Source organism: Oncorhynchus mykiss, chromosome 6 (assembly GCF_057628025.1).
Source record: "Oncorhynchus mykiss isolate SJ-2025 chromosome 6, ASM5762802v1, whole genome shotgun sequence".
NCBI classification, from domain to species: domain Eukaryota; kingdom Metazoa; phylum Chordata; class Actinopteri; order Salmoniformes; family Salmonidae; genus Oncorhynchus; species Oncorhynchus mykiss.
The window spans coordinates 29792402-29814018 of NC_143027.1; the positions used below are offsets into that span (position 1 = coordinate 29792402).

General features: G+C 43.4%; 2 protein-coding genes across 2 annotated transcripts in view; one reads left to right on the forward strand and one right to left on the reverse strand.

The window, feature by feature from the left end:
• The window catches only part of LOC110525685 (rabphilin-3A), a 48693-nt gene extending 38978 nt beyond the window's left edge, over positions 1-9715 (reverse strand). Inside the window, exon 1 of the mRNA XM_021606028.3 lies at positions 9611-9715. The gene's annotated coding sequence lies outside the window, so the exon portion shown is untranslated. The remainder of the gene's footprint in view (positions 1-9610) is intronic.
• Positions 9716-9810: 95 nt separating this feature from the next.
• On the forward strand, positions 9811-21256 carry LOC110525686 (vacuolar protein sorting-associated protein 33A). Its single transcript, XM_021606032.3, has 13 exons — positions 9811-10556; positions 10807-10872; positions 11061-11188; positions 11327-11513; positions 11654-11770; positions 11892-12066; positions 12244-12440; positions 17386-17512; positions 17741-17808; positions 18743-18880; positions 19002-19139; positions 19443-19611; positions 20598-21256. Exons 1-13 carry the CDS (start codon positions 10455-10457, stop codon positions 20789-20791), a joined length of 1806 nt encoding a protein of 601 aa, XP_021461707.1. The 5' UTR covers positions 9811-10454; the 3' UTR covers positions 20792-21256.
• Positions 21257-21617: the final 361 nt, after the last annotated feature.

Below are 21617 nucleotides of genomic sequence, written 5' to 3' on the forward strand. Positions count from 1 at the left end.
TATTTAGTATGGTCAGGGCGTGAGTTGGGTGGGCAGTCTATGTTTGTTTTTCTATGTTTTGGGGCATTTCTATGTTTCGGCCTAGTATGGTTCTCAATCAGAGGCAGGTGTCATTAGTTGTCTCTGATTGAGAATCATACTTAGGTAGCCTGGGTTGCATTTGTGGGTGATTGTCTATGTTGATGGCTTGTTTCAGCGCAGCTCGCATTAGCGTCACGGTTGTTATTTTGTTTACTGTTTTTGTATAGTGTTTCAGTGTTCAGTTCTTTCTTTAATTAAACATTCAACATGAACACATATCACGCCGCATTTTGGTCCTCCGATCCTTCTCGCCTCTCCTCTTCAGATGAAGAGGAGGACGACCGTGACAGGTTGGTCTTTCTATGCTGCTAAAGGGTAGAGAGATGGAGCCAGTGGAAACACAAGAGGACCTGTTATAATTGTATTTATTGGACTGATTCTCTATTGGGGTGTGAGCCACTTAACACATATTCAACCCCCATCCAATCCAGGCTAACGATATGGCCAGTTCTGATTCTAAACCTCTCTCTTGGGTGGACTGTGGAGTTATTCTCATCAATGGCCCCTCTCTTCATCACTACGGCTGCTTTTGGAGAGCTCTGATAACAAGTGTCCTGGGGAACCCACTCTGCCAATCGATCCTGATCCCACGCCTTGATGATCCTCAGAAGTACGCTTCAAAACATCTCACTCCCTTTTGCCACAAAGCCACACTCACATACATAACCATTCACAAAGCTATCAAATCAACAAACTGTGTACAGCAGTCATAGAGTTTAGGCTTTTGACTTTTTCCAAAATGGATTCCAAAGAACATGAAGAGGAACAGAACTACCTTTACCAACTGTGACCATGGTAACAGGGTGATCAGAAAACAATGTGATTGATCAATCAAACACAGTGTGTGTATGGACATGTTTAACTATACTTGAAGAAGAGTAAACAAACATTTTATCAACTGGGGACATATTGCTAGTCCCCACAAGGTCAAACGCTATTTCTAGGGGGTTTAGGGTTAAGGTTCAAATGTGTTTTAGGGTTAGAATTAGGGTTAGGGTTTGGGGTTAAGGTTAGGATTAAGAGTAAGGGTTATGGTTAGGGCTTAGGGAAAATAGTGTGTCCTCACAAGGAGTCCAAAACACATGACTAATTACTAATGATATACCGGCTCTATGTTCCGTATATGTGTGATGGGGAAAACCCTGAGCCTGCATTTCAACCCAAATAATGCCTCCAGCCTGATAGCCTTCCAGCAGGGCTAGAAATAGAATTGAATAAGAACAAGTCCCCTAAGAGTGTCTGGTCTGAGAGGGAAACCATGAAAACAAGCCCAAAGATACTGCCCACTGGGCAAAAACGGGTTGCGTCAACATTGTTTTCATGTCATTTCAACCAAAAAAGTCAATGTGATGACATTGAATCAACATGGCAAACTGATTGGATGTGAAAAAAGTAATTTCATTTTTTTAACCCAACTTTTTACCTAAATCCAATGAGATATGGTGAATTGTTTTGTTGGTTTCACGTGGAAGTCACTTTAGTTGACAACTTAACCAAATGTAAATCAAAACTAGTTGAACTGTGCCTAGGGGGTGGATTTTGGTACATCTGCCTTGTATCTGCCAGCTTTAAATTATGCAGTTCGCTTGCAGAGCACTTATCTGGCTCTTTCCTATATTTGTTTTTCTACCTCTTCCATGACCACCCCTCTTCTCTCTGTATATATACATACATTTGAAGTCGGAAGTTTACATACACTTAGGTCGCAGTCATTAAAACTCAACCACTCCACAAATTTCTTGTTAACAAACTATAGTTTTGGCAAATCGGTTAGGACATCTACTTTGTGCATGACAAGTAATTTTTCCAACAATTGTTTACAGACGGATTATTTCACTTATAATTCACTGTATCATAATTCCAGTGGGTCAGAAGTTTACATACACTAAGTTGACTGTGCCTTCAAACAGCTTGGAAAATTCCAGAAAATTATGTCATGGCTTTAGAAGCTTCTGACAGGCTAATTGACATCGAGGTTGGAGGTGGAGGTGTACCTGTGGATGTATTTCAAGGCCTACCTTCAAACTCAGTGCCTCTTTGCTTGACATCATGGGACATCATGGTAAAATCAAAAGAAATCAGCCAAGACCTCAGAAAAAAAATTGTAGACCTCCACAAGTCTGGTTCATCCTTGGGAGCAATTTCCAAACGCCTGAAGGTACCACGTTCATCTGTACAAACAATAGTACGCAAGTATAAACACCATGGGACCATGCAGCCGTCATACCGCTCAGGAAGGAGACACGTAGTACCTGCCACAACAGGTACAAAAGTATCTATATCCACAGTAAAATGAGTCCTATATCAACATAACCTGAAAGGCCACTCAGCAAGGAAGAAGCCACTGCTCCAAAACCGCCATAAAAAAGCCAGACTACAGTTTGCAAATGCACATCGGGACAAATATTGTACTTTTTGGAGAAATGTCCTCTGGTCTGATGAAACAAAAATAGAACTGTTTGGCAATAATGATCATAGTATTGTTTGGAGAAAAAAGGTGGAGGCTTGCAAGCCAAAGAACACCATCCCAACCGTGAAGCACAGGGGTGGCTGCATCATGTTGTGGGGGTGCTTTTCTGCAGGAGGGACTGGTGCACTTCACAAAATAGATGAATACATGAGGATGGAAATGGCTTAAGGACAACAAAAATGTATTGGAGTGGCCATCACAAAACCCTGACCTCAATCCTATAGAAAATTTGTGGGCAGAACTGAAAAAGCGTATGCGAGCAAGGAGGCCTACATACCTGACTCAGTTACACCAGCTCTGTCAGGAGGAATGGGCCAAAATTCACCCAACTTATTGTGGGAAGCTTGTGGAAAGCTACCCGCAACATTTAACCCAAGTTAAACAATTTAAAGGCAATGCTACCGAATACTAATTGAGTGTATGTAAACTTCTGACCCACTGGGAATGTGATGAAAGAAATAAAAGCTGAAATAAATCATTCTCTTGTCACGCCCTGGTCTAAGTATTTTGTGTTTTTCTTCATGTATTGGGTCAGGCCAGGGTGTGGCATGGGGTTTTTGTATTTTGGTGTGATTTGTCTTGGGGTTTTGGTGTGTATGTATTGGGATTGTAGCTAGTGGGGTTATCTAGCAAAGTCTATGGCTGTCTGGAGTGGTTCTCAATCAGAGGCAGGTGTTTATCGTTGTCTCTGATTGGGAACCATATTTAGGCAGCCATATTCTTTGAGTTTGTCGTGGGTGATTGTCCTTAGTATCATGATGTCCTTGTTCTGTGTTAGTTTACACAAGTATAGGCTGTTTCGGTTTTCGTTACGTTTATTGTTTTGGTAGTGTTTGTGTTTAGTGTGTTTCTTCATTAAACATGGATCGCGATAGACACGCCGCATTTTGGTCCAACTCTCCTTCACACCTAGAAAACCGTTACAGAATCACCCACCACAAAAGGACCAAGCGGTGTGTCAACAGGCAGGAACAGCCCAAAGAGGAGATGCGTAATAAGGATTTTTGGACATGGGAGGAAATCCTCGACGGGAGAGGACCCTGGGCCAAACCAGGGGAATGTAGCCGCCCCAAGGAGCAACAAAAGGAGGAATGGACATGGGAGGAGGAATTATTCGGAGAAGGACCCTGGGATCAGCCTGGAGAATATCGCCGCCCCAAGGAAGAACTGGAGGCGGCGAGAGCTGAGAGGCGCTGGTATGAGGAGGCAGCGCGGCGACGCGGATGGAAGCCTGAGAGTCAGCCCCAAAAATGTATTGGGGGGGGGGCTCACAGGGAGTATGGCTACGCCAGGTAGGAGACCTGGGCAGACTCCCTGTGCTTACCGGGGGGCTAGAGAGACCGGGCAGGCACCGTGTTATGCCGTGGTGCGCACGGTGTCTCCAGTACGGGTGCATAGCCCGGTGCGGTATATTCCAGCTCCGCGTATCGGCCGGGCTAGAGTGAGCATCGAGCCAGGTGCCATGAAGCCGGCTCTACGCATCTGGTCTCCAGTGCGTCTCCTTGGGCCGGCTTACATGGCACCAGCCTTGCGCTCGGTGTCTCCGGTTCGCCTGCATAGCCCAGTGCGGGCTATTCCACCTCGCCACACTGGCAGGGTGACCGTGAGCATTCAACCAGGTAAGGTTGGACAGGCTCGGTGCTCAAGAGCTCCAGTGCGCCTGCACGGTCCGGTTTTTCCAGTACCACCTCCACACCCCAGCCCTCCGGTAGCAGCTCCCTGCACCAGGCTTCCTGTGCGTGTCCTCGGCCCAGTACCACCAGTGCCAGCACCACGCATCAGGCCTACTGTGCGCCTTGCCTGTCCAGCGCTGCCAGAGCCTTCCTCCTCTCCAGTGCTGTCGGAGTCTCCCGCCTGTCTAGCGCTGTTAGAGCCTTCCTCCTCTACAGCGCTGCCGGAGTCTCCCGCCTGTTCAGAACTGCCAGTCTGCAAGGAGCTGCCAGTCTGCAAGGAGCTGCCAGTCTGCATAGAGCTGCCAGTCTGCAAGGAGCTGCCAGTCTGCAAGGAGCAGCCAGAGCTGCCAGTCTGCAAGGAGCAGCCAGAGCTGCCAGTCTGCAAGGAGCAGCCAGAGCCGCCAGTCAGCATGGAGCAGCCAGGGCCGCCAGTCAGCATGGAGCAGCCAGGGCCGCAAGTCAGCATGGAGCAGCCAGGGCCGCAAGTCAGCATGGAGCAGCCAGGGCCGCCAGTCAGCATGGAGCAGCCAGGGCCGCCAGTCAGCATGGAGCAGCCAGGGCCGCCAAGCAGCATGGAGCAGCCAGAGCAGCCAGTCAGCATGGAGCAGCCAGTCAGCATGGAGCAGCCAGAGCTGCCAGTCAGCATGGAGCAGCCAGTCAGCATGGAGCAGCCAGAGCAGCCAGTCAGCATGGAGCAGCCAGTCAGCATGGAGCAGCCAGAGCAGCCAGTCAGCATGGAGCTTCCAGATCTGCCAGTCGGCCAGACTCTTCCAGATCTGCCAGTCGGCCAGACTCTTCCAGATCTGCCAGTCGGCCAGACTCTTCCAGATCTGCCAGTCGGCCAGACTCTTCCAGATCTGCCAGACTCTTCCAGATCTGCCAGTCGGCCAGACTCTTCCAGATCTGCCAGTCGGCCAGACTCTTCCAGATCTGCCAGTCGGCCAGACTCTTCCAGATCTGCCAGTCGGCCAGATCTGCCAGACTCTTCCAGATCTGCCAGTCGGCCAGACTCTTCCAGATCTGCCAGACTCTTCCAGATCTGCCAGTCGGCCAGGATCCGCCAGATCCGCCAGTCGGCCAGGATCTGCCAGTCAGCCAGGATCTGCCAGTCAGCCAGGATCTGCTGAAACCACCAGCCAGCCAGGATCTGGTAGACCTACCTACCTGCCTGAGCTTTCTCTCACTCCTGAGCTTTCTCTCACTCCTGAGCTTTCTCTCACTCCTGAGCTTTCTCTCACTCCTGAGCTTTCTCTCACTCCCGAGCTTTCTCTCACTCCCGAGCTTTCTCTCACTCCCGAGCTTTCTCTCACTCCCGAGCTTTCTCTCACTCCCGAGCTTTCTCTCACTCCCGAGCTTTCTCTCACTCCCGAGCTTTCTCTCACTCCCGAGCTTTCTCTCACTCCCGAGCTTTCTCTCACTCCTGAGCTTCCCCTCAGTCCCGAGCTGCCTCAGTCCCGATCTGCTCCTCAGTCCAGTGGGGTTCTGGGTGAGGACTACTAGGCCATGGTCGGCGGCGAGGTTGGACTATCCAGGGACGCGAGGAGAGGGGACTAAGACATTGACTGAGTGGGTTCCACGTCCCGCGCCGGAGCCGCCACCATGGACAGACGCCCACCCGGACCCTCCCTATTGTTTTGAGGTGTGTTCGGGAGTCCGCACCTTAGGGGGGGGGGGGGGGTTCTGTCACGCCCTGGTCTAAGTATTTTGTGTTTTTCTTCATGTATTGGGTCAGGCCAGGGTGTGGCATGGGGTTTTTGTATTGTGGCGTGTTTTGTATTGGGGTTTTGGTGTGTATGTATTGGGGTTTTGGTGTGTATGTATTGGGATTGTAGCTAGTGGGGTTATCTAGCAAAGTCTATGGCTGTCTGGAGTGGTTCTCAATCAGAGGCAGTTATCGTTGTCTCTGATTGGGAACCATATTTAGGCAGCCATATTCTTTGAGTTTGTCGTGGGTGATTGTCCTTAGTATCACGATGTCCTTGTTCTGTGTTAGTTTACACAAGAATAGGCTGTTTCGGTTTTCGTTACGTTTATTGTTTTGGTAGTGTTTGTGTTTAGTGTGTTCATTAAACATGGATCGCAATAGACACGCCGCATTTTGGTCCGACTCTCCTTCACACCTAGAAAACCGTTCCATCTTTCTACTATTATTGTGACATTTCACATTATTAAAATGAAGTGGTGATCCTAACTGACCTAAGACAGGGAATTTCTTTCTATGATTAAATGTCAGGAATTGTGAAACTGAGTTTAAATGTATTTGGCTAAGGTGTATGTAAACTTCCGACTTCAACTGTATATATACAGTGGCAAGACAAAGTATGTGAACCTTTTGGAAATACCTGGATTTCTGCATAAATTGGTCATAAAATTTGATCTGATCTTCATCTTGGTCACAACAATAGACAAACACAGTCTGCTTAAACTAACAGACAAGCAATTATATGTTGTCATGTCTTTATTGAACACACCGTGTAAACATTCACAGTGCAGGGTGGGAAAAGTATGTGAACCCTTGGATTTAATAACTGGTTGACCCTCCTTTGGCAGCAATAACCTCAACCAAATGTTTTCTGTAGTTGTGGATCAGACCTGCACAACGGTAAGGAGGAATTTTGGACCATTCCTCTTTACAAAACTGTATGAGTTCAGCAATATTCTTGGGATGTCTGGTGTGAAGTGCTCTCTTGCGGTCATGCCACAGCATCTCAATCGGGTTGAGTTCAGGACTCTGACTGGGCTACTCCAAAGGCATATTTTCTTCTGTTGAAGCCATTCTGTTGATTTACTTCTGTGTTTTGGGTCATTGTCCTGTTACATCACCCAACTTCTGTTGATCTTCAATTTGCGGACAGATAGCCTAACATTCTCCTGCAAAATGTCTTGTCTTGGGAATTCATTTTTCCGTCGATGATAGCAATCTGGCCAGGCCCTGAGGCAGCAAAGCAGCCCCAAACCATGATGCTCCTTCCACCATACTTGACAGTTGGGATGAGGTTTTGATGTTGGTGTGCTGTGCCTTTTTTTCGCCACACATAGTGTTGTGTGTTCCTTCCAAACAACTCAACTGTAGTTTCACCTGTCCACAGAATATTTTACCAGTAGCGCTGTGGAACATCAATGAGCCTTTTTGCAAGCTTCAGACAAGCAGCAATGTTTTTTTTGGACAGTGGTGGCTTCTTCCGTGATGTCCTCCCATGACCACCATTCTTGTTTAGTGTTTTACGTATCGTAGACTAGTCAACAGAGATGTTAGCATGTTCCAGAGATATTTGTTAGTCTTTAGCTGCTTAACCTCATTGAACATTCTGCGCTGTGCTCTTGCAGTCATCTTTGCAGGACGGCCACTCCTAGGGAGAGTAGCAACACTGCTGAACTTCTTCCATTTATAGACAATTTGTCTTACCATGGACTGATTAACATCAAGGCTTTTAAAGAATTTTGTAACCCTTTCCAGCTTTATGCAAGTCAACAATTCCTAATCTTAGGTCTTCTGAGATCTCTTTGGTTCGAGGCACGGTTCACATCAGGCAATGCTTCTAGTGAATAGCAAACTCAAATGTTGTGAGTGTTTTTTATAGGGCAAGGCAGCTCTAACCAACATCTCAAATCTCGTCTCATTGATTGGACTCCAGGTTAGTTGACTCCTGACTCCAATTAGCTTTTGGAGAAGTTATTAGCCTAGGGGTTCACATACTTTTTCCAACCTACACTGAATGTTTAAATGATGTATTCAATATAGAGAAGAAAATAATAATTTGTGTGTTATTAGTTTAAGCACACTAGGTTTGTCTATTGCTGTGACTTAGATGAAGATCAGATGAAATTTGATGACCAATTCATGCAGAAATCCAGGTAATTCCAAAGGGTTCACATACTTTTTCTTGTCACTGTGTATGTGTGTGTGTGTGTGTGTGTGTATATATATATATATATATACACATATGGTGTGAAGCTAATCACCCCTCCTTAATCCCCCTCTTTCTTCACATACATTTTTACTCCTCTCTCCACATTCCATTCTCTTTCTCTGCAGCAGCTTATGCACATAGAGTGTGGTAGTGAGAGAAGCAGGGGGGAGGGGGGGGCAGATCACAAGGGTGTCAACCAATTGCTATGGGTGGTTGCTCATATATGAGGAGGCAATTGCAGATATCACAAGCAGTCCATTCAGTCTTATCTCCCCTCCTCCATTTAATTCCCGTGCTTCAAGACTTTGGCAAGAGTTGGGGATGGTGGTATTGGGAGTACTATCATCATTTCAAGGTTTCTCAGTATAGTCAGTGTTTCCCCTAGATTGATTTTAACCTCAATACAGTTGTGGTTCAGATAACTCTGGCCACCCAACCCCGTTCTAAATATGCTCTGGGGAGGAGGTTAAAACATCACATACCAAACATCAGCTGACTAACAATGGTGCAACCATCAGGAAAGCATGAGCCTTAAAATCAATCTCCATGATTTTAGTCAGTTCTGGAGCGGTGGCACATCAAGTACTGATGTGATTCTCTCAAATCCTGCAGCAACGCCCAGGGATGAGATGTGAGGAAGCTTACTGCAACCACAGTATCTCCCAAATAACATACCAGGGCTCTTCTCCCACAACCCAACTGCAACAAGGAAGCATCCAGACCTGAGAGAATGAATTGTAGTCTGCCACCAGTCTCATTGTAAAGAGGCACTTACTGCACAGGGGTGTGTAGACATTGATGGAGGAATGGAGGCTACAGGAAGCTTTACCACCATCAGTGGTTATTCATGGACCACATTATTCATGAATGAAGTGGATAAGAAATGTAAATACGGCAAGTAATCATTAGCCTATGTATTTTACAACAGACAGACTGTAATATCAGTTTTATTGAAGTGACATATGCTAAGCATAAAATGACGTCAGTAAAGCTTATTGTTTAGTAGGCTCTATGGAATAGCATTCTATTGGTGGTCAAGTAATTTCCCTCAGTAAAAGCATTTGTTACAGCTACGAAATAAAACGCAATCTATTCACTCAACCTCGTCTTCGGGAACGTTTTCAAAAATCTAGATAAAACTCTGCTCCATCGGGTCATTTTTATACAGATAGCATCATATTGCATACCATAGGTCTATGTGATACAATTCGATACTTTTCTCTTTCAAATACATTTTCAATGAGATTATTCAAATAAACTGAAGCCCAGCGCTCTATACATTTTTAATCATAAGTGATGGAGAATCTGTGATTTAGAACCAGCCAGTCCTCATATGTATACATAATGTTATTTTATTAATGTAACTGCATTTTACAAAAAAAATATTTAATTGATGCACCCTGAACTGCAATACGTGAAATGTAGCCTATTGCTTACAATAGATGCAGACCTTTAGAAAACCGTAGCAAGCCTACCTGAGATTTCAGCCCTCTATTGAAGGAAGATGTCAGGGAATGATGCGGACTAATTTTATACTGTACTGGAATCAACCGCAAACCGTTCATTGCGCATGCAACGCCTGTCACAAGCCATTTTTTTTTGTCAAGGGGTGCTTCTCAATTCCTATAACACAGTCGCCAGGACCAATCTCCACACTATACGCCCTGCGTGGGCTCCTCTCCTCAGTGGTAAGCCCTTGGTACCCTGGGAAGGAGACCCCTGCATCCATGTAGGCTATCATTGATGCTCAAGTAGTGGACTCTTACCTGGTTATACTTTAAATTAGTCTTCGTTTCGTGTTTCTAAATTTCAACTTACTATTTAATTGATTGGCTACACTGGCCCAATGAAAGTAAACACTTTCAGTTAAACGGTCTAATAGCCTAGACGTCAACCTTATTTTCATGGATGCTCAATCAGCCTGCAGATCGGGGTAACATATGAAGTTTTTGTTTTCCCTCCATCAAAAGGCCACATTAGTTGCATGTCTGTGTTTTATATGCAAAATCAACTGGCCATGGTCATCAACAACATTTTGTCGCTAGAGGCACATCGTTATACTATTGCCACACTTTATCCTCGATTTTTGGTCTTAAATTGATTTGTGCATGTTAAATGGTTTGCCCGTCACTAAATGCCTTTCACCGCATCTGATTTTACAGTTGCGGTATAACTGAGGATTCATTGTGTATATATAAGGCCATCTATTGGACAGAATATTTATTACAGCTCAGAGACGACCTCTTGTCGGTCACATGGTGCACACACACACTTTACCACTAGAAGTCACCTGACACTCCCTACACAGTCCGTGCAAAAATGTCTGCGCACTTATCATATGGAAGAGTAAATTTAAACATTTTGAGGGAAGCAGCGCGGAAGGAGCTCCGTGAGTTTTTGGACAAATGTGGAGGAAGCAAGGTAAAACGTCTGGATTAAAAGTTTAGAAATTACAAACTCATTTACCTTGTTTTAATCTGAATGTTTCTGTTCAACACTAGCTAGCATGCTAAGCTATCATCCATCTAAACAATGATGGGTTTGTTGTGGTACATAGTAATCCACATAGTTAGTAACGTTAGCTAGCTAGCAGTTAGATGCAGTGGATTCAAGTGTCAATTTTGGACCTCAAATAGTGTTTATGTGTCAAATTGTTGTTGACTGTCCATAGGCTATTGTGTGGGATGAATACCTGACTGGACCCTTTGGATTGATAGCACAATATTCATTGTTGAAGGTAAGACTGACTAAAATGTGTACTTCTGTGTGTACTGTAGACCTACAGTAACACTTTTATAAGGGGGTCTGACAGAAAAGCAACAATGAATGCTTGTGTTTGCATAGGCTTTAGAAGGCTCACATTACAGCAAGAGCAAAATGCCAAACTGGTTGTTGACAGATCTGTGTCTTCTTTATATCCTCCAGGAACATGAGGTGGAGAAGATGTTCACCCTCAAAGGGGGGCGTCTCCCTGCTGCTGACGTGAAAAATATCATCTTCTTTGTCCGTCCCAGGCTTGAGCTGATGGATATTATAGCTGAAAATGTAATCAGGTCAGTATCTCACTGGCACTAAACACTTGTATTGATTTTGGAGTAATGCTGCAGCCAGTATTGCATATGGGTGGATGTGAATGTGGTTTGCTTACCCTCATATAGCGTATCTCTTGTGTTCAATGTGTGTTTCTGCAGTGAGGATAAGATGCATTCCCCACGTGATTTCCACATGTTGTTTGTGCCACGGCGGAGCATGCTCTGTGAGCAGCGGCTGAAAGAGCAGGGGGTCCTGGGCTCGTTTATCAACATAGACGAGTACATCCTAGACCTCATCCCCTATGATGGAGACCTGCTCTCCATGGAGTCTGAGGGGGCATTCAGGGTAAGTTAGGACAGGGACATGCACATAGACACTACACACGTCCCAGTGTATGCATATGCCCAGTAAGGCTCAGGTACAAAGCTATATTTTGTATTGTATGGTGTAATTACCCATTCATGTGCCCCGCCTGGCTCCTTTAGGAGTGTTATCTGGAAAGTGACCAGACAAGTCTGTACCACACTGCCAAGGGCCTTATGACTCTCCAGGCTCTGTATGGGACCATCCCCCAGATATTTGGGAAAGGGGAGTGTGCACGGGTGAGTATTGGAAAGGCTTCATTTGGAGTTTAAATGTCCACATTTTGTTTTAAAACAAACAGTCAACTCTTGGATAAATGCATTGTGTTGGAAATTAAACTAGTGTCTTTTTCCTGTGAAGCATGTAGCTAACATGATGCTCAGGATGAAAAGGGAGTTTGCTGGCAGCCAGACTCAGATCCTACCTGTGTTTGACTCACTGCTGCTGCTTGACCGCAATGTAGACCTGCTCACCCCTTTGGCCACACAGCTCACATACGAGGGCCTCATTGACGAAGTCTATGGAATTACCAACGGTGAGGATGGGCCTCTGTTAATGCATGAAAAATCAATAATAAGCTAAATACAGACATATTCAATGACATATAGATTCAAATACAGACATCTTGAGAGGTTTCTGTCGATTTGTGTATGTGGTTTTGTGACCTTTGTCTGCATGTTTGTCTATTCTGTGTGCATGCGTCTGCAAACAGGTTATGTGAAGTTGCCTCCTGAGAAGTTTTCTGCCCAGAAGAAGCAGGGTGAGGCGGGTAAAGACCTGCCCACAGAGCCCAAGAAGATGCAGCTCAACTCCGCAGAGGAGCTATATGCTGAGATACGGGACAAAAACTTCAATGGCGTAGGGGCTGCACTGAGCAAGAAGGCCAAGATCATCTCCGCTGCATTTGAGGTTGGCCTCATCCCAACACACACTCACAGACACACACAGACAGGGCAGGCCGACTGTTGAAAACCACTCAGATAAGTCCTAATGCCAGACCACATAAGCTAGACTTAACAACAATTTGAGCCAAGCCCGGAGAGCTGAAGCCCAAAGCCAGGCCCCGTCCAACATCAGACATTTTATGAACCCGAAAAAAAGCCATTGGTTTTTAAAAATATGTTGATTTAAACTGATGCTGAGAACAATGCGGCGGAGGCGAGCGGCAGCGGAGTGAAGAGATGAGTCCTTGTCTTAGAAAGGCTAGGGGTTTCTTTCTTGGAACATATGGGAATTGGCTCCAATTTCATTAATATGATTAAAATACTATATGCCAATCCCTCAACCATAGTTATAACAGGCAATATCTAATCTGCTCCGTTCAGAATCACTAGAAGCAGCAGACAAGGCGATTGAATTCCACCACTGCTATTCTTATTATCCATGGAACCTCTGGCCCAGGCAATTCGTCAATCTCTAAAATCTAAAATCTACTGATCACTTCATCTCATTATCTCATTATACACAGAAGATATTTTACGATATCTAGACAATGTATCTCAATCGCATCGAAATGCATTGAAGGTCATAGATCAATTCAGCTCCATCTCAAGTTGTAAAATAAATCTAACCAAATCAGCTCTACTGCCTCTCAAGACCCCGATGGAGGACTCCATCTCTACTTATATAATCCAATCGTTTCCCATTTGAAATATTTGGAAATATCTCCTTCTTTAAATGAAACCATTGGTAGAAACTTTAACAGAGCGCTCAAATCAATTAAATCCGACCAGTAGAATATCTATTGTCAAAATTAATATATTGCCATGGCTGAATTTCTGTAGTTCAATGCTTCCCATGGCGCTCCCTCTTTTGGTTATTGGGATAAAATTCATAGTGTGGTTATAAAATGTGTATAGCAAGGTAAACGATCCCGGATAAAATTAACACATTTACAAGAGGGAAAGACGTAGGAAGATTCCATACCAAACTTCAAATTGTATTTCCAGCCACTAGCTTTTTGCCCCGTCCTAAATTGGTTTAGACAAGATTCTTCTGCCCCCGGGCTGAATATATAGAGAAATAGGGTGTCTGGAAGAGGTGTTCTTCTCATATATATATATATATATATATATCTTAAACAATGTAAACTACGCTTTGGTCCTATTATTGCTCACACAATTTCTATTTGGTGCAAAATTGATAAAACAATGTACAGTTGAAGTCAGAAGTTTACATACACTTAGGTTGCAGTCATTAAAATGTATTTTTCAACCACTCCACAAATTTCTTGTTAACAAACTATAGATTTGGAAAGTCTGTGTCATGCACAAAGTAGATGTCCTACAGACAGATTATTTCACTTATTGTTCACTGTATCACAATTCCAGTGGGTCAGAAGTTTACACTACACTAAGTTGACTGTGCCTTTAAACAGCTTGGAAAATGACATCATGGGAAAATCAAAAGAAATCAGCCAAGACCTCAGAAAAAAAATTGTAGACCTCCACAAGTCTGGTTCATCCTTGGGAGCAATTTCCAAACGCCTGAAGTTACCACGTTCATCTGTACAAACAATAGTACGCAAGTACAAACACCATGGGACCACGCAGCCATCATACAGCTCAGGAATGAGACGCGTTCTGTCTCCTAGAGATGAACGTACTTTGGTGCGAAAAGTGTAAATCAATCCCAGAACAACAGCAAAAGGACCGTGGATATATTGAAGCAACATCTCAAGACATTAGTCAGGAAGTTAAAGCTTGGTTGCAAATGGGTCTTCCAAATGAAAGCAAAAGACCTTGTGAAAATGCTGGAGGAAACCGGTACAAAAGTATCTATATACACAGTAAAACGAGTCCTAGATCACCATAACCTGAAAGGCTGCTCAGCAAGGAAGAACTCACTGCTCCAAAACCACCATAAAAAAGCCAGACTAGAGTTTGCAAATGCACGTTGGGACAAAGATCGTACTTTTTGAAGAAATGTTCTCTGGTCTGATGAAACAAAAATAGAACTGTTTGGCCATAATGACCATCGTTATACAGTGTCTTGTGAAAGTATTCGACCCCCTTGAACTTTGCGACCTTTTGCCACATTTCAGGCTTCAAACATAAAGATATAAAACTGTATTTTTTTGTGAAGAATCAACAACAAGTGGGACACAATCATGAAGTGGAACAACATTTATTGGATATTTCAAACTTTGTTAACAAATCAAAAACTGAAAAATTGGGCGTGCAAAATTATTCAGCCCCCTTAAGTTAATACTTTGTAGCGCCACCTTTTGCTGCGATTACAGCTGTAAGTCGCTTGGGGTATGTCTCTATCAGTTTTGCACATCGAGAGACTGACATTTTTTACCATTCCTCCTTGCAAAACAGCTCGAGCTCAGTGGAGGTTGGATGGAGAGCATTTGACACAACTTCCAAAGTTGTGTCAAAATGGCTTATGGATAACAAAGCCAAGGTATTGGACTGACCATCACAAAGCCCTGACCTCAATCCTATAGAAAATTTGTGGGCAGAACTGAAAAAGCAAGCTTGTGGAAAGCTACCCAAAACGTTTGACCCAAGTTAAAACAATTTAAAGGCAATGCTACCAAATACTAATTGAGTGTATGTAAACTTCTGACCACTGGGAATGTGATGAAAGAAATAAAAGCTTATATAAATCATTCTCTCTACTATTATTCTGACATTTCACATTCTGAAAATGAAGTGGTGATCCTAACTGACCTAAGACAATACATTTTTACTAGGATTAAATGTCAGGAATTGTGAAAAACTGAGTTTAAATGTATTTGGCTAAGGTGTATGTAAACTTCCGACTGTAACTGGGAATCAAAATGGCATTCTTGTACTCCAATATTTCACAATAATGCCTTGAGATTTGGAGGGCAGCCATTTGCATCCGTCTATGATATATTTTTGAATCTCTCAATCAATCATAGAAGATTACTGCTGGCAGGCAGCATTGCTGTGAACAAAATAGTGTCCTTTAAGATGGCAACCACCTCACTCTCACCCATTTTAAGAAGTGGATACAGTTACTATTGGAAGTTATAACATTAGTGTTATTAGGTGGAGTGGGAAGCATGGTTTCCGGGTGTGGCGGGAATGGGTTTGGGTTATCTTTGTAGGCATTTATTTGATTGTTTTTGTACCTGTAACCCCCCCTCTGAAAAATAAAAATAACCAAACTGATAAAAAATGTTGGTCACAAAAACATTAAAGAAAAGCGAGGATACAGGAAAATTCACCTTTATGATCAACAACTGTTAAATATGACAGACTTTATAAAACATCCATATAGCTTCAGAAATTAGACAGATCCTGCTGCTGTTTCCTGTCTTTGAGTAAAAACTGATTCCGTGAGCTCCACAACATGTCGACTAAAGCAATCGCATCTCACAAATGCTTCGGTTTTTAGAATTTTTGCAATACATAATAAAGGCTTTAAAACTAGTTTTTGTTAGAACAGACTCTGGGATTTCTTAAAATGTGTTTTTAGTGTTGTTTACACTGTTCCAAACGGTAACAAAATTAATTCAACTGACCTGTTTGGCACCTGCTCCTACCCTCCTTGTTGTTCCTCTTCTTGATCGTCTTCTTATTGTTATTATTAGTATTACAATTATTATGAATATCATTGTAATAGCCTACTAAGTATTATTATTATTAGTCCTATTAGGCTATAGTAGCCTGGTATAAGATATCCACTATCGAGCTGTGAGAGCGTGTCATTTTTTTAGCTGTCTTAACGTAACTTACTTCAGTATATCTCAATCAATTAATCATTCATCATGTCATCACACAGCATACACATTGTTGGTGCCTGTGCCTGCTCGCTGCTGAGAAGAAGAGAGATTTAGAGAACGTAGTAGTGGAGTCCAAGGTGCACTAGTAGTCGAACAGATACGCAAGGTCTTTTTTTGTTTGTTACATGATTCGGACCCGACTCAATTCGGAGAAATTCTGGTCCAGCCCAAGCCCATTCAGTACTGTTGAGCTCATCAGGTACAGGCTGAAAATGACAAGTCTTTTCTAAAGCTAATTTAAGTCGCTTTGGATAAGTGCGTCTGCTAAAACTACTCTAATGTAAATGTAATTACATTGGCTACCGATTTTCTCTAATCAAATCAATTTGTGTTCTTATTAATCACCTTCGATGTGCCAGGTAGACTTTTCAGAAGGTGGATTTCCAGTGGTAAAAAGTAAAGCCAGCTAACAGTTAGTATTATCGACTAAGACCGTAAAACAACATTTTTATGACACAAGAATGTCAGATAAGAGCAACAAAAAAAGCAGTTTTCTACTGTGTTTAGGTCATCTCCCTACAGGCCTACATTTCTGTCAGCAAGATACCTTTTTGGCATCATAACTGTCACTGGATGCTTTGCATGTGATAATTAGGCTGACGTCCCACACCGGTGGGTGTTGATGTATTCTTACATTTCTGTCCTGCCCAAACCTGTTCCTAATCCAAGTTTATGTTCTCTAGTTTGATGATTGTATCAGTGAGAGCATCAGCTGTTCTCCAGCCAACAAGCCCTTTTCTTACTACTGTTATGCCTACATGGCAGCAGTCTGTCTATACGATATGTTTCATCTGAAATCATCCCAACATCTTTGCTTTGAGCTTAATGTCTGTTTATTGTGTAGGTGAGAGGTAGATATTTTTGTTGTAATTTCCTACGTGATTGTAGTCATCTCAAACGGTTCTCACATTTCACATCATCCGTATGTTACGCTACACAGTCCTTGTTAAAAATCTATCATACATTTTCCTTGTTTCAAACCTCCAGCATCCAGTATCTGACTCATGGTAATGTGTGATTTTTAAACTGTCTACGACTGACCTGTCAACTTTTCCCCCAGTGTTTTAATGTTATTTAATTGAATTTGTTTTGCAGGAGCGGCACAGTGCCAAAACAGTGGGCGAGATAAAGCAGTTTGTGTCCCAGCTGCCCCACATGCAGGCAGCACGGAGCTCACTGGCCAATCACACCTCCATAGCTGAGCTCATCAAGGACATCACCAGTGAGAAAAACAACCTTTACTCCTCCTTTCATGTCCAACTAACACCCCTCCATTCTATCTGTCTTTCTTCCTGATACAAGATATACCTACAGTATAATCCGATCTTGATAGAATTGAATGTGGTAGAGTATATCAGTATGTCATGTATGTGTGGCATACAGTTTAGAGTAAGACGGCTGTTGATACTCTGTAACGGAGGTAAATGGATATTCTCTCTCTCTGATACAGCGTCTGAGGCCTTCTTTGATAACCTGACAGTGGAGCAGGAGTTTATGACTGGAGTCGATACAGACAAGGTAGGTACACAATGTTTTCAGTGCTTGATGGACATGTGGTTAGCTCTAATATTGTAAGCTGCTGCTGGGGGGACGCAAACAAAAGATACATTTAACAAAAAAAAAAATTGAGAGTTAGAATAGTAGAATACACAAGGTGGAATGTTGAAATGTAGTAGTGCATCACCAGTTCTTCTCTTCTAACGTCTCAATGTGACTATCAGTGTGGGTTACTGACTCCAGGGTCAGTTTGGACATCTTATTGACATGAAGATAAATAATTTGGTGAGATGCCTTTCACACCATGCAATGTCATTAGAACTGAGTTTGGGTATTGGACAGTTGACTTGATCTTACATGTCTGCCATGTCTTTGTTCTAGAAAGGTGATAATGGAAGACTGACAATAAACAAGCCTGTTGTAGCAGAATTAGGGCGGAGTTTGTTTGAGAGGCTATTTACACCTTGTAGTATTCGTGGCCGAATGATTACTGACCAGGCATGCAGGGCATGTGCCCAGTGGCCCTGATTTTGTTAGTCACTCTCACTCAGATATCATATGAACATGGCATAAGTCAGTTATGGTATGTTCAGTTATGCCATGTTTTAAAAACTGCAACATTTTTCTCTCCACCCCATGGCAAACTTTGTAGAATTATAGGAAACTTGCTTTAAAACGGCAACATTTTCTCTCTGCCCCATGGCAAAATGTGTACAATTTCACAAAATGTGCTTTAAAACCATGGGCGTAGAGGGGGCTCACTTAAATGTTTTACCAGCAAGGTGGGGGGGGCCCAAAACCAATTCTTGCCTAGGGCCCCCAAAAAGCTAGGGTCGACCCTGAAAGCTGCCTTCACTAAATAAATATATTTTTGGGCTGTGTGTGTGTCAGTGTGCGTGCGTGCGCACTAATTTCCAGTCTTGCTAATCAACATCCCCTATTTCCCATTCCACAGGTTAACACATACATAGAGGACTGCATCGCCCAGAAGGATCCCCTAATCAAAATCCTGCGGCTGGTCTGTATGCAGTCGGTCTGCAACAATGGCCTCAAGCAGAAGTTGTTGGACTACTACAAGAGGGAGATTCTGCAGGTGCATTTTTTTTTCTGATTACATTACAATAAGTCAGTGGTTTTAAACGAGTGATGGTCATTTTGAAGATGTGATGAATGCTACTGTGGCAACATGATTGACCTGTGCTGTTTTTCTCCAGACTTATGGATATGAACACATGCTTACCCTCAACAACCTGGAGAAGACGGGTCTTCTGAAGCCCCAGACAAGCACCAGGAATAACTACCCCACCATCAGGAAGACACTCAAACTCTGGATGGAGGATGCCAATGAACAGGTGAATGAATCCCATGAGAGAGACATAATGCAGTCTGGGAGAGGGGATGGGGATTAACACTAACTCCGGTGTAACAACACTGTAATTATTCTAGTGACACGTTAGTAATATCAGTATTGCTTAGTAATTGCACAATAATGGAGTTGAGTTGTTTTTGTCATTAAGAAAGTTGAGAGAAAAAAATTATTTGTAAAACAACGTTCCCAAAAGTCATGTGTAGTTTTTCCTCTGACTGTGAGAGTGGGATTTGTATGTAGTATTGTCTGTACTGATACCCAGCTTGTGTGTGTCATCTTCATCCAGAACCCCAACGACATCTCCTATGTGTACAGTGGCTATGCTCCTCTTAGCATCCGTCTGACCCAGGTGTTGGCCAGGCCCGGCTGGCGCAGCATCGAGGAGGTTCTGAAGATGCTCCCTGGTCCACACTTTGAGGAGAGACAACAGCTGCCTGCTGGTCTCCATAAGAAACGTAAGGACTGCAGGAGACCAAGGCAGCCAGTTGCTCTCTTGCTCAACAAGCTGAGCTATTGACAGGCAGGGTGAATGATCACCGGTGTGGTGATCTGCTGGCTGTAGATAAGAACGGGCTTTTTCCCTGTCCTGTCAGATGTCTTAGAGCAGCAGTTGATTTATTGTACACAGTGAACCAAACTGGACCTTACCATTAAGTGTGTGTCTGTCTGGGTAATTGTTTGTGTACATGTATTTGTTTATGACAGAGGAGGAGAAAAGGCACTGGTGACCAGGGTGTGGAATATCCCTCTCATCTTAAGCATTATAACTGTGGGTTACTGACTTCAGGGTCAGTTTGGACATTTTATTGACATGAAGATAAATAATTTGGTGAGATGCCTTTCACACCATGCAATGTTATTAGAACTGAGTTTGGGTATTGGACAGTTGACTTGATCTTACATGTCTGCCATGTCTTTGTTCTAGAAAGGTGATAATGGAAGACTGACAAAAAACAAGGCTGTTGTAGCAAGAGGAGGGCGGAGTTTGTTTGCGATTTGAGAGAATAGTGTGTTGGTGGGGACTTTTTTGTTTAATGTTGGCTTTTATTTAACTAGGCAAGTCAATTAAGAACAAATTCTTATTTACAATGACGGCCTACCCCGGCCAAACCCAGACAACGCTGGGACAGTTGTGCGCCGCCCAATCACGGCCGGATGTGATACAGCCTGGATTAGAACCAGGGAATGTAGATGCAGTGCCTTAGACCTCTGCGCCACTCGTGAGCCCAAGGATCTGGGTCAAAACAAACATATTCTGCTAAGTAATGATAATTTGGTGGGTGCTTATATTTGTCCTGTTTCATACATGTACAAGTGTATTATACGTATGTGTGAAATTGTTTTTATTTTTTTCCATATCCCAACTCCCCCTGAGACACCATCTGAGAATGAGGCACCCTTTGATCTCCACCCTGTTTGACTGTGCTTTCCCCACCCACAGGCCAGCAGGGGGAGAACAGGACCACTCTGGTGTTCTTTCTGGGAGGGGTGACGTACGCGGAAATCGCTGCCCTGCGCTTCCTGTCTCAGATGGAGGATGGTGGCACAGAATACATCATTGCCACCACCAAGCTCATCAATGGTACGAGCTGGATCAAATCCCTAATGGACCGCCCTGAGGCTCAGGCCTCCTGAGTCTGCTGTCTGCCCCCTCAGGGGGAACAGATGCACTGCTGGACCCAACAAATATTCGGAACAAAAGAGCTTGCCGCTTGTTTTTAATGTCCATATTCCAGCTCTCTGCCAGTGTGTCTGATTGAGCTCAGCAGAAGTCAGCTCCTCAATTGTCAACGTCTTTCCTCTGCAACTCTCACAGCTTGCTAAATGTAGTTCTCCATTGTCACCTGTTGTGGTCACTGTATTGAGCCAAGATGTCCTCTTACTTGGGGCATGATCATATGAAAGGTTCTAAGATCTTTGTAAAATAATAATACTGTATTTATACAGAGGCTGAAATGTAGTTGTTTGTATTATTATTATTATTATTGTTTATTAGTGATTTCAACCTATATATTGTGTTGTACAGTATAGGGCTTTTCTCTCTCCTTTCCAGTATTTGTGTAAAAAATCCTGTAAATAAAATGTGTAATTGACAGCTTATTACTGCTTTTATAACCAGAGTTAACCTCAGGTCTCTAAAATACTGACCATTTAAACATTTATCCTTCCACTCTACAATGTGACCAAATGTCTGATGTACAGCAGACTTTGGCTGCACCTCCATTACACTATGGAGCCCCTCCTTGCTCCACCTTCAACATGTAGGATCTAAAATCCTTGATAACGATTAATTAGGCTACATGTATTGTTACTTTATGAGTTGTTTATGCTGTAGAAGAAAATTAAGATGGGACAGAATGATGCAGGCAGGGAGGAGTGGAGCGGAAAGGTTGTGAGCCCAGTCAGCCTTCAGCAGTCCAGCTCTCTCAAGGAAAAATTAAATTAGCCCAATAACAGGCCT

Excerpts from the sequence above, each read along its gene's own strand:
- LOC110525686 (XM_021606032.3), top strand. The coding sequence starts at position 10,455 with ATGTCTGCGCACTTATCATATGGAAGAGTAAATTTAAACATTTTGAGG. Across the intron at positions 11,514-11,653 it reads AGTCTGAGGGGGCATTCAGG|GAGTGTTATCTGGAAAGTGA; the intron begins GTAAGTTAGGAC and ends TGGCTCCTTTAG. Across the intron at positions 19,612-20,597 it reads TGCTGGTCTCCATAAGAAAC|GCCAGCAGGGGGAGAACAGG; the intron begins GTAAGGACTGCA and ends CCCCACCCACAG.